At 33.6% G+C, this 13,182-nt stretch overlaps 1 protein-coding gene across 3 annotated transcripts; it reads left to right on the top strand.

The window, feature by feature from the left end:
- Positions 1–5,581: 5,581 nt before the first annotated feature.
- On the top strand, positions 5,582–13,063 carry LOC125862550 (syntaxin-52-like). 3 transcript variants are annotated; one of them, XM_049542659.1, is made up of 6 exons: positions 5,582–5,837; positions 9,544–9,764; positions 10,637–10,842; positions 10,932–11,032; positions 11,163–11,207; positions 12,769–13,058. In XM_049542659.1, the coding sequence occupies exons 2-6, from the start codon at positions 9,547–9,549 to the stop codon at positions 12,898–12,900; spliced, it is 702 nt and encodes a 233-aa protein (XP_049398616.1). In that variant the 5' UTR covers positions 5,582–5,837; positions 9,544–9,546; the 3' UTR covers positions 12,901–13,058. The 3 variants fall into 3 exon arrangements, with proteins under 3 accessions (XP_049398616.1, XP_049398614.1, XP_049398615.1); XM_049542657.1 differs by lacking the exon at positions 5,582–5,837 and having other exon boundaries at positions 9,532–9,764; positions 12,769–13,063; XM_049542658.1 differs by lacking the exon at positions 5,582–5,837 and having other exon boundaries at positions 9,532–9,764; positions 12,639–12,825.
- Positions 13,064–13,182: the final 119 nt, after the last annotated feature.

The following is a 13,182-nucleotide window of genomic DNA, read 5'->3' as shown; positions in this document are numbered from 1 at the left end:
TTTTAAAATATTAGTTTAATTATTAAAAAAAAATCAAATAAAATGTATGTCATGCAAATATCAAAATTACCACTCCTAGTGGTAAACGAGCGAGTCGAGTCGAATATGAGTTGATCAAAAATGAGTAAAAAATAAAAATATATAAGTTACTCAACTCACATTTTAAATGAGTAAAAATGAGTTACCCAATGGATAATATGGATACCCATATTTACCCATATTATAATAGAAATTTTGTTAAAAGTTTTAAAACAAAAAAAAATTAAGTTTTTTTTATCACTTCTCTCCACCCCTACCAGCCCCCGCCTACCCCCTATCCCAAAAAAAAATGTAAAAAAAATTACCACCCCCCACCCCGTACCCNCCCCCCCCCCCCCCGCTCCACACCCCATCCAAAAAAAAATTAACAAAATTTTAAATTTTTTCATTAAAATTTTTTAAATTTTTTTTAAAAAAAATATTACCACCCCACCCCCTACTAGCCCCTCCCTCCTCCAAAAAAAAATTAACAAAATTTTAAATGTTTTCATTAAAAATTTTTAAAATATTTTTAAAAAAAATTGCCACCCCATCCCCTCTCCCTACCGCCCCCCTCTCCCCTCCACACCCCACCAAAAAAAAAATTACAAAATTTTAAATTTTTTCCAATTATTTAAAAAAATAAAAAATAAATACAACCCACCCCCTACCCCCTACCAACCTCCCACCCCCTATCCCAAAAAAAATGTAAAAAAAAGTTTCATTTCTTTTATAGATTTTTTTTTTTAAAAAAAAAAGACTTTCTTACTACCCCACCCTTTAATTTATCACTTTTTTATTTGTTTGTGTGAATGCATATTTTTTACCCGTTTTATTTATTTAATTATCCACTTTTAAATGGGTAATACGGGTATTATTTGTTTTTACCAATTTTTAAATGAGTTGGATACCCAACCCATTTAAAATGGGTAAATATGAGCGAATACCCATATTAATTACCCATTTTGCCACCCCTAATTACCACTATAAAAACTCAAATTTCAAGTTTCAATGTTCTTTGCTCTTTATTCTTCTTTTATATCTATGCTTTGTTCAATTTTATCATATTTATAAAAAAAATAAATAAAATTGGTTGGTTGTCTGAGATTTGTAAACTTAAAATTAAACTTAATCTATACTAGAGTTTGAACATGATAATCTTATAGGAAAATGTAACAAAGAACATACCTTAAGAAGTAGAGGACATATCATAGAGAGGAGCGAAAGCATTTGTTAAAAATCTGATTTCTACCTTTTTGCTGGGATCTTATATTATCATAACTATGAGTGATGAAAAAATAGAAAAAATTATATGATAACTTGAGAGATGAAGTGAAGATCAATTTGTAAAAAATGTGATTTAATATGGTATGTTCATCAAGTATCCTATCCAACTAACTAAATTTGTTCTTCATTAAATATTTATGGATTTTACATTGATTGTGTTACACATTTCTATTATTATAAAGGTCTAATGTTCTTTCACTTGGTTGACCACATAACACAAATATTTAATGACATATTTATTATTTACTCACAAAACAAAGATCTTCTCTTCATTTTCTTGACCTCTAATTTTTTTTAGAAAATAATCTAGTCTCATAAACTTGAGTTTTATAAACTTAAAATTAATGTATATTAGAATTGAACAAGAGAATCTTACATAAAAAAAAAATAGAAATAAGTGTCAAAAACACACCTAATTATTCTCTTTTTTTGAGTTTCATACCTAAACTATCACTTATTAGTTTGAGAAACGTACATCTCTCTTTTATAACACTCTCACCATGATGTGTGTAATACACTCACTCTTTTATTTAAAAAAAAATGTCACATCACACTCCACATGGACAAAACATTCCATGCACCTTGACAAAAATTAAATAAATTATTAGTATTAGTAAAAATTAAAGATTAAAAACTTATTATTTAAAAAATATATTTTTTATAAAATAAAATGTAAAATATTTTTCTTACCCCATCATCACTTCCTCTCACCGTACANCCCCCCCCCCCCCCCCCCGGTTTGTTTGTTTAAATTTCTTTTATAAAAGTATTTGATTTTTACATATATCACCCCATTTTAATTTTTTTTTTAAAAAACAATACTACCCACTCCACCTAGCCTTTTACTTTCAAATTTTTTCTCATTTTGTGTTAGATATATATATATATCGAAAATATTTTTTATATGCCGCCGCAAGACTTTTTTTAAAATAATTTTATTTATTCATGTTATATTCAGTACACAAGTAGAAAAAAAAATTCTAAAAATATATGTACGTATCTAACGCAAAACGAGAAAAATGTAAAAAAAATAAAATAAATTAATTAGGAGCGGAGAGTTAAATAGGATGGGGTAGAATTTTTATTTTTTTTAAGAAATAAAATAATATCAATTTTTTGGGAGGAATGAGTGGGTGGTTTTGGGGGGGGGGGGTGAAGTATGAATTTTTTAAAAAGATTTTATAAAAGATTTTTTTGGAAAAAAAAAGGACGGGGAATTGTCACGTTCATTATAGCGAGTTGCACAAAGGCAGAAACTCAAAAATTCTCCCCAAAGCCCTCATTTCGCAGCACACCTTCGATCCTTGACGTTCCAACATAATCCATTCATGCAAAGATCGATATAGGGAGTTCTACTCACCCGAATTCACTTTCGGAAAGCCCTATGAATTTCTTAATGTCTAAGCTACTAAAAATATGATACAAGACTAGACATACTACCCAATCCATTTTCGGATTGCCCTACACCACACCTCATTCTAATTTCACTTGAGACTGGCTTAATCCCAAATTTTCAAATCACTATAAGTTTTATAGATTCAAATCTTTCATCATTCGTCTACGCATAACAATCGGAATGGGTCATTATAATTTTCTATATTTAATGTAAATTATAACCTACCCCGATGCCAAGTTGATGCCTTGATACTCCTGCAACTTTGTTTTTTTCTATCGAGTCAAAATTTTAACGAAAAATTTGTAAGAAAATGATTGAGAAAACCCTATAAAATTCGTTTTTGTTGTGGTCTTCTAACACAAAAAAAAAAAAATAGTGTAGTCTTCCAACACAAAAAGAAGAATATTGTGGTCTTTGAAGGAATGAAAAAAGGAGAGACTGGTTTTTCTTTAGGAGAAAGAAATCCCCCTTTGATTAGAAGTTTAACTCTTGAAATAATTTAATTCAAATTTATGTTTGCGACTTTCGGTACAACAGTTCCTGACCGATGTAGTGTGCCCCATCAAATCATATCCCACTTTTGTTATGATTTATCTATCTTAGAACAAAACTCATATTGGGATTTTAAAAATTTTTACTATCGTATATATTGCGGAAAGTTCAATAATGATGAAATAGATCGTTATAGAATTCTCTATCTTATAGATTTTTCTATATGACATAATAATTTTCATTTTTCTATCTAAGTATTTTTTAACCTTATTAACACATACTTTGAGAGCATTTGTCGCTTGAGTATTTTCTTTCTTTCAGCAAATAGATATATTCATAAACTGAAAATTATTCATAAAAATGATAATATATTTTCTCCACCAAAAAATGAAATACTAAAGGATCTGCAAGTGCTAGTGTGTATAATTTTAAGAGACAGAGTGTGTTTTGTGATAACATTTTTACTATGTTTGATTTGTTTTACCTTTACAATCCAAATGTATATCAAGGTTAGCAAGATTTAAATTCATGAGAATTTACTATTTCTTTTAATTCTTTCTTGGGATGAATAATCATAAGCGTTTGTGTCACAAGTAAACAAAACATTCATCTAATGAGCTACCATTAGTTTCACTATTATAAGGAAAGCAATTCGAGAAATATATCATGAAATTACAAATTATGTATAAGTCATTTTTATAAATTGAAAAATTGATGTCAAAGTTTAAAATAAAATCTAGAATCATTAAATTCTGAAAAAGAAATCAGATTCCTAATAATTAAGGAACATATAAATGTTTATGATCATTAGGTGATTTTCATTATCGTAGATTGAGTTATAAGTTCATGTGCCTTCAAATAAAATCTTATATGATTTCTCAAAAGTAAGAATAACTTTAGAAGAATTTAGTAGTTTGGATAAGAATTCTTCCTACTCAATAAACATAAAAGTAGTTATACTAGAATCAAATCACCAAATATTATAAAGTTCTTTAGCTAATTTTTTATTAAGACCTATTGCAAACATCTTCTCATATTGTTGTTGAGAATTCTAACAAGTTTTCCTTCGTGGCGTGCTAGAGCTTCTAGGGCTAAGCCCTTAATAAAAGCTTTTGCGCCTCATTCATTTAGAATCGGAGGTAACTATATTTTTTATCTTTGAAATCAGATCATGAACTTACACAATATTTCTATGTTTCCTTGAGTGATTTCAAATATGTACACTTTTCTTACTTGTACATTCTTTGCATTGGCATACTCTTTTATAAAAAAAAAATCACAGTATTTCAAAAAATTTACTTGAATGACTAGGTATTAAAGAGCACAATGTCATTGCTCCCTTTAGCATATCAAAGATTTTCAACAAGTCAGAACTGACAATCCTATCGTATTCTGTTTGTCGATAACATCATAATGTTGAGTATTGATCAGTTTGAATGCTGAGATTCTTACAGAAAAATCTCCTACCCGTTCATGTTTCGAGTCTCTTCATTGATATAACTAACTTCATTGACAGATAATCATTCAAGAGTGAATTAGCGTTGGTAATGTCTAATCAACATTACTAGTGTCATCCATTAAATAAGTTGTTCACTTAGCTTCACAAAAGACAAAGTTTGTTAGTGAAAAATTAATTGAACCTAAAACAATATCTTGGTCCTTAGCCTCACAACAAGCGTCAAACTACTTACCCTAAAAAAGGTACAATTGAATTTGTACGTGATGTTTAAGGACAAGTGGATTGAATCGATAGAGATTGTATAAAATACTGTAAATAAAAAATGAATTAGCGACAAATAAATAGATCAATGAAATTGAATAATTAAAGCCTGACTGATTTCAGTGATATCCTTGATAAAGATGACCACAAAATAACTTGAAATACACGAGAAATGATAAGAATTGCAATCTTGCTTATTATAATTAAAATACGAAAATTGATAGGGTAAAATTCAATGATCCTCTATTATGAAGATTTGACCTTTCTTATATGGATGATTTTTCCTTGACTTGATAACTCATAAATATTTCCTATTAATGAGGTCTCACTTGACTTTAATGACAAAGATGTAATGTTCGGTATTGTCCTTGCACGGTTGCATAACGACTAGCTTCTTTTAATGATCCTTCCTTTTGAGTATTTAAACTTCAATCAGATTTCGAACTTTATTTCAATTTCTCTTCTTCAAAATGAATCCTGTTACTTTCTTCCGATGTAAAACACTACTTTTTATGTATATTCGTACACACACCACATCTATTTTTACCTTATACAATATATTGTCTCCCATAATGTCATTTTCCCTAATGAATTTGCTTTCATGAGACTATTTTGTAACACTACTAAAGTTGTAGTTAAAATTTTAGCTCTCCCAAACAAGCAAACACCCAACCAACTTAACCAACCCAAGGATGTCTAGAAAAGAAAAAAAAAAGAGAAAAAGGAAAAGAAAATCGTAAACAAAGTCAAAATAGTTCTGAAGTTATCATTGCCTGAGTGCGCGTGACGACGGCGGCGGCGGCGACTACGACGGCGACGAAGCTGGACAACACTGCTCCAAAGTGATTTCTGTTCTCATTTGATTGCTCCTTCAAAAAGTCTCCGTAATTCTCTCACCATCAATTTCAATTTCACTAAGAAAAGGTAACATCGTTTCCTCCCTTCACATATGTAATTGATGCTCTTGAATTTCCCCTTTTTGAACTGTTCCCAATGCGCTTTTGATTGCTAGAATTAATGGACCGGTGTTTAAACTCAAAGTATATTGCGTCGTTCTCTTTTTCTCTATTTGCTGTTGCAATTAAAGAGTTAAAGTTCTGAATTCCGTGGTTCTGCTGTGGACTTGGAATTACTAGTCGTTTCATATAGTTATTGCTGTTTTGACGGCCATTTAGTTACCTTTTTCTTTTCTTTTTGATAATCGTGGTCAGCTTGCGCACAACTCGACGAATTCCACGGATACCTCCCACAACTAACAGGTACCGGGTAACTTTGTCAACCAAGACTAGTATAGATGAGAAGAAATCACCTAGTATTTTTGTCTCTGCTAGGATTTGAATATGAGACCTTATGGTTCTCAACCCAGTTCATTGACTACTAAGTCACACACTTGGGTTGCCATTTGGTTATCTTTTGTAGCCGAATTTTGTACTTCTAGAAACAAATTGCAATTACCTTACCTGGACGCAAGCTGTACATTATCTTCAATACAACAGTTGACCGGCATACAAAAATTCCTATCACTTAATTTCAGCTATGTTTAGGATGGGTAAAATAGCTAGTGAGTTTATTTTTCTTTATTTGCCTGTAAGGTGTAATTGAAATTAAGTACTATTCTAATAGAGGGGTAGTCGCCTCAAGGATCATTATGAAGCAAGTAAAGATACATCCATTCTTCAAGATTAATTAAATGCTAGAATGTTTCTCAACAAATGGTTGGTATATTGAAAGGGGTGATTAGCAAGTTGGTAGATTCTTAGCAAATGACATTCATTAAAGGGAGACAAACTATGGATGCAATCTTGATTGCCAATGAACCTGTTGATTCTAGAGCTAAGCATAAGAAACCAGACATTCTATGTAAGCTGGACATAGAGAAAACTTATGACCATGTTATTGGAGATACCTTATGAAGATATTAGGAATGGTGGCTTTTGGGAAAAGTTGATTGAAATGGATAAAGCGATGTATTTCAACAATCAGCTTCTCAGTTCTAGTCAATGGTTCTCCGACAGGATTTTTCCAATCACATAGAGGACTTAGGCTTAAGTTACTAGTTTCAAAATTAAAAAAAAAATAGAGGACTCAGGCAAGGTGATCCTTTGTCACCTTTTCTGTTCCTAATTGCTATGGAAGGATTGAATAACATGATCAAGACAGCCAAATTAAAAGGTTGGATAAAGGGTTTTTGAAGTGTCTAGAGAAGAGATTGACAATTTGGAAGCGACACATCTACAATATGCAGATGATACACTTATCTTTTGTGATGTTGAGGAAGATCAACAGAAGCACTTAAGAGTGATTTTGGTTCTGTTTCAAGGGGTCTCTAGTTTGCATATGAAATGCAGAAAGAGTCTAATGTACCATATTAATGAAGTCAACAACATGAGCTGGTTAGCAACAATCCTTGGTGGTGAAGTTGGCACTCTACCAACTATATGCTTGGGATAACCTTTGGGAGCCAAATCTATGTTCATAGATATATGGAACAATGTGACTAAGAAGTGTGGAAAAAAAACTAGCCAGGTGGAAAACACAAAACTTGTCTACGGGTGAAAGATTGACACTAATCAATTTAGTACTTGATGCTCTTCCTACTTACATGATGTTCCTTTTTCCTATCCCAACAAGGGTCACCAAGAGGCTGGACAGTATTAGAAGGAAATTTTTATGGCAGGGTAATAAGGAAAAGAAAGGATTTCACTTGGTAAAGTGATAACTGGAAAGAAGAATGGTGGTTTGGTGATTAAGAACCTAAACTTGCAAAGTAAAGCTCTTCAAATGAAATTGGAAGTACGCAAATGGAAAACAACTGATGTGGGAATGTGTGATTGGGATAAATATATAGCAGAAGACAAATGGATGATCAAAGAGGTGACTTTCCCTTATGAGGTCAGCCTTTGGAGGTCCATTAGCTGTGGGATGAAATGAAGAACAACTCAAAGGTGAAATTTTTTGATGAGAGAAAGACCATGTTTTGGAAGGATAACTGGCATGAGAAAGGCAACTTGGAAGAGTTATTTCCTGATGTTTACAACTTAGTTACAATTCAACAAGGGTTTATAGCAGATTTATGGACACTACAGGGGTGGAACTTCAACTTCAGAAGACAACTCAATGACTGGGAGGTTTAGAGAGTAGCTGAATTTCTCAACACAGTGGAGCCTTTCAATGGACTTCAAACAAGGGAGGATATTATAGTGGACAGGAAACAATAGAGGAGTATATAAAGCCAATAGAGCTTATAAACTGATGGATCAGACAAACCGACAAATTACAAATTGGCCATGAAAACAAGTATGGAAAACAGAATATCCCATAAGGTATCATGCTTTGTCAGGTTGTTGACCAAAGAAGCAGCTCTTACTCAAGAAAATGTCATGAAGGGAGGGATAGCCTTATGCTCTAGATGTTTTCTTTGTGGGGAGACGTTAAAGACTGTTAACCATCTGTTTCTACACTGCAAGTTCACTCAACAATTATGGAGAATCTTTTAAAGTCTCAAAGGCATCTCCTGGACTATGCCTAGGAAAGTTTCTGAGGCTTTAAAGAGTTGGGAGGAAGCAGGAGTACTAGCAAAAGATAGAGGCAGATGGAGATTTCTCTCTGCTTCAATATGGTGGGCAATGTGGAAAGAGAAAACTCTAGGTGTTTTGAGAGCATAGAGAATAGTGTACAGAAAGTGAAGCTCAACTACATTTTGCTATTATGTTTTTGGTGTAATAAGTTGTACTCAACAATGATACTGTCTCTATAATTGATGTTTGTAGACTCAATTTAGCCATAGAGCAGTAAGAATTGGGGCCACTTGTATATAAGTTTTCAAAACAACCCATGTACTGGTTCGTGATATAATACAAAGTTACCAAGTTCAAAAAAAAATGTTTCTCAGCAAATAGTTGTATTAGGAAGTTCTGATTTACTTTTTTCTTCTGCTTCATCTTCTGTCTGTTCTTGTCAATTGTTTCTTCAATATGAATTAAGTGCTCTTGAGTCTTTCTTGATCGATGGTTATGTAGGCAATTTGGTCTTGTTATTCTATCTTCTTTTCTCTTGTCTTCTTTCTGGTGCGCTATTGATTGTTTCCTTGGGGAGAGTTGGAGGAGTTAAGGTTGAGCACCTCAGATAACATGTTTGGTGAATAGATGTCAACTTCCAGTCTTGAATGTTCTTCTAGTTTCTTTACAGATTCTTAACTAAAGGTGAAAGACGGTGGTGGTGCACATGGTTTGGAAAATTATAAGGCAAATTCGAGGTTCTGCTTTTCGTAATGGTTCCTCTGTCCCTCCTTTGTTTGATGTAGAACTCTGCCCTCTGTTTTCCATACCTTTCTTTCCCACTTCTTGTAGTGGCAAAGCACATTGAATGATGAAAAGAAGGTCCGTGTATGGAGTCTTCTTGCAGTTCTGTTGCAGTGTCTTTGATTGGTCAAATGAGATAGATAGCTGCTTTATGATCTAACATTCTTGCCAATACATTATCTTCATTTTGCGAGGGGGCAAGAAATTGCTTTTTTTCTTTCCCTTTTTCTATCTTCTTTTTTTGGTTTGGGGGTGGGGGGGGGGAGATTGTTAACATGGATGTTCCCTTATTCATCGTTTGTCTATTTATCTTTCTGATGTTTCTTCAGGGAATGGTTACTTTTGGGGACTCCTGGATCCAGGAATATAATGAAGCAGGAAAACTCGCGGATGACATCATTTACATGATATCTGAAAGAAATTCGTTGCCCGCAACAGGCCCAGAAGCACAATGCCATTCATCTTCAATAAGGAGGAAGATCACAATATTAGGATTTAGACTTGATAGCTTACAGTCTATTGACTCTAAGCTTCCTGGAAAGCAACATTTGTGAGTTTTCCTAAGCTGAGTCTTCTTATGCTTAATGTTGTTTAAATGTGATAAATTGCTTGTACTTTGGCAATCTGTTCATATGACTCTTGTCGTGCTGTTAGAGAACTTTGTATATGTTCCTAAATAGGTAGTGGATAGTTGTATTTGACCTGCACCGAGTATATTTTCATTTCATGATGGTGAATACTTATATTAGTTGAAATGTGTTTCTGGTCATATTTTCTTTAGAAATCATATTTTGGCTTCTTATCTAGGGTGATCCATCCCTAATCCACTTTAATATTGGTCAATCAATTTTCAATCAGGAAAAAAAATATATTGGGCTATCAAATATTTCCTGGCTTCCTTGCTTACAATTCTAAATTAAGAGGGTAAAAATTGATCTGATACAACAAATTGACCTCACTTATCATGAACTATGCATAGTTGCATATTCAATCTGCAACTACTGAATTATGCAAAGTCAAATATTTTCTTCCTTTCCCTTAAAAATGTAAAGCGCCACAAGGCATGCAATTTGAAATGGAGGGTGTAAGAGGGAAATGGATAGCAAACACCAGTCATTGTTAGTGATTTGTCCAAATGGAGGATTATAGAAGAGAAAGTATTTCAAATAATCAGCTCTCTTCTTTAGTCTCTGTTGACAATGTCCAGAGTCTAAGTTGTGTTAGTTTGCAGAACTTTTACTTTTATACTTTGGGAAATGTATCCTTTTTCTTATAAATATCTTGAGGGTGGGGGAGGGGCAAGTGTCACAAGAATTTGTAGCAGTTGTCTGTCTGCATATATCTTTGAACACATTGGCCTAATAACATTACTTTTTGTATGGTGATTCTGTATAGATTTGTTAAGCCTTCATCTTTATGCAGGACAGAGAAAGAGATGAATCGTCGCAAGGATATGCTTGCAAATTTAAAATCAAAAGCAACCGAAATGGCCTCCACTTTGAATATGTCGAACTTTGCCAATAGGGACAGCTTGCTTGGACCAGAAACAAAGGCAGCAGATGCTACGAGCAGAACCACAGGCCTTGACAATTATGGTGTTGTTGGTCTTCAAAGGCAAATTATGAAAGGCATGTTGTTATATACTTTGAAAACTTCTCCTGCTATTGGCTTTTCTGTTTCTTTTATATGTTATTTGTTGGCTTTACTATTAATGCAGAACAAGATGAGGGGCTTGAGAAATTGGAGGAGTCTATGATGAGCTTCAAACATATAGCATTGGCAGTTAATGAGGAGCTCGGCTTGCAAACAAGACTCATTGTATGAGTTAAATTTTTGCTGGTTCCTATTGAACTACCTCTACAGCTTATTTTCCCTGTGAAATACTGCTTTTCTACTATTGAAGTAGGATGTTGACTTTATCGTGCCTTTATTGTCTGACTCAATGCAGGCTACCCTGGACGAACATGTTGATGTTACTGACTCAAGACTTCAGGTGACAATTTTGTTGCTTTTACAACAACTCATGCAAACCTGATATTGTTGGTTGTTAATGTTGGTACTAATTTTTTTCTGGGATTGCACTTCATAACTTCACTAAGAGTGTAGTGGTATATGGGTTCATGGAACACCAGCTTTTGCTCAAACCCTGCATATGATCGAAACATCCACTAAATATTTCGACTGTGAGCCCAATTATTATTGTACTTTAGCTTGAGGTCATTGTAGGAGTTCATAAACTTTAAATTCTTGATCTTCCTCTGAAGGAAATGAGTAGTGTAGAAGCCAATACCATTTGCTCTAGCCAATGCAATCTTCATTCCTCATAACTTAACTATCTTTGCTCTAGCCATCAACCTACTGAAACCTGTCTTATTTATACAGGAAAGGCTATGTTTTGCACATAGGCAGAATTGTTGGGACCTTTTTGATGACATTGATAATTGTTAGTTATGTGGTGGCTTATGACCCTAGTAAAAAAATTCTTTGTTGTTGGTTTGTTTGGGGAAGTGGGGGTGGGGTGGGATGGGTGCTGAATGCTCTAAGAAAATTGATCCTTTTTATTGATATGATGAGAGAATATGTTAAAGAGTGGATAATCCTACAGAAAAAATGTGATATTCGAACATGTTATCCAAAAATGAACCAAAGAAATAGGATTGTGGCACTAATGTAGATAAGGGTGCTTTTCACTGTTTCAAACTCTCTTCTATTTCTCTCGTTCCTTAAGTGCAATGGGTGATAGAGGAGCCTACTTCACACGGTCTACTCCTCTGTTTTCATCCTCTGAACTTCAAGCATAACCATCTTGAAACCACCCGTTCAATTTCAAACTTGTTCCAGGCTATACACCATTATGGAATCAGGTAATGAGACTGAGAAGGTTGATTATGCTCTAAACGGTTCATTGAATCTTCATCTATAGACCATAATGCTGTACATTCACCAAAGAAAATGGGAAAAGAGGGGCATTTGGCAATTCCTGGAGTACACCCATGGATGAAGAAGGACAAACTTACTATTTTTACTAAACAAAGTGTTCTGCACCATGGATTCTCATAAACATATACTGCCGTTTGTAGAATTTTGGTGCTTATATCTGTCCCCTCTGAAATAAACTACGTCGACGCACAATCTATTTCTTTTATAACGTTCAAAGAACTGGGCTCTTTGGAGAATAAAGAGTTTGACTTGGAAAATTTTGGGTGTCCTCCTGTTGCTGCTCTTACCTCGTGGACTTGCACTAAAAGCTTATCTTTGTATTTCTTTCAAGTTTGCTTGGCCTTCTATACTCCATTGATTGCTAGAGTACGTACTTGCTGGATGGGAGAATGTAAGAAGTCTCAATGCATGTTAACAGAGCAGTTATATACTTATGAATCTTGGTGATATGTCTGAGATTTTTCAGTTTTCTGTTTTTATGCAGGATATTGATAGAACGACGCATTTCTTTCATTTATCTTCTTTCTTCTACAATACTCTCTTGATGATAATTCTCTGTTCACATTTAACTTGGTGTTTCCTCTTGGTTTTCCTGATAATTGAACTGTGAACAGCGAGTGGGGAGGAAGGTTGGAATTTTGAACAAACGCACAAAGTGTGGTTGCTCTTGCTTGTGCATGCTTTTATCAGTGATTGGGATTGTACTACTTGTTGCACTTATATATATGTTGATCAAGTATCTGTAATTGGGTTGGACTAAAGGTAAACTGTAAATGCAAAAGAACTAGTACATTGAGTGTAAGTCGGGAGAATTCGAACTTTTGAAATCTTCCCTCTGCTTCTGTTTTCATGCATTGCTTGGTTTGATTTGATATGTTCCATGATCTTGAATTCTTGATTGAATATATGTACTTGAGACAGATTTTTCTGAGCTTCGAAACGGCCGAAGAGGAATGAGTTGAAAAATTCAATATAATTTACAAAACGAAGAAATAAAAATATTTGTAATAGGTAAAAAAGTTACTCCA

This window comes from Solanum stenotomum, chromosome 4 (genome assembly GCF_019186545.1).
Source record: "Solanum stenotomum isolate F172 chromosome 4, ASM1918654v1, whole genome shotgun sequence".
NCBI lineage: Eukaryota > Viridiplantae > Streptophyta > Magnoliopsida > Solanales > Solanaceae > Solanum > Solanum stenotomum.
The sequence above is the reverse complement of the archived record's forward strand: the minus strand, read 5'-3'. Positions and strand labels throughout refer to the sequence as shown.

Coding starts and splice junctions, on each gene's coding strand:
- LOC125862550 (XM_049542657.1), top strand. CDS start 9,532: ATGTTTCTTCAGGGAATGGTTACTTTTGGGGACTCCTGGATCCAGGAA. Junction 10,843..10,931: donor TCAAAGGCAAATTATGAAAG/GCATGTTGTTAT, acceptor CTATTAATGCAG/AACAAGATGAGGGGCTTGAG. Junction 11,208..12,768: donor TTACTGACTCAAGACTTCAG/GTGACAATTTTG, acceptor AACTGTGAACAG/CGAGTGGGGAGGAAGGTTGG.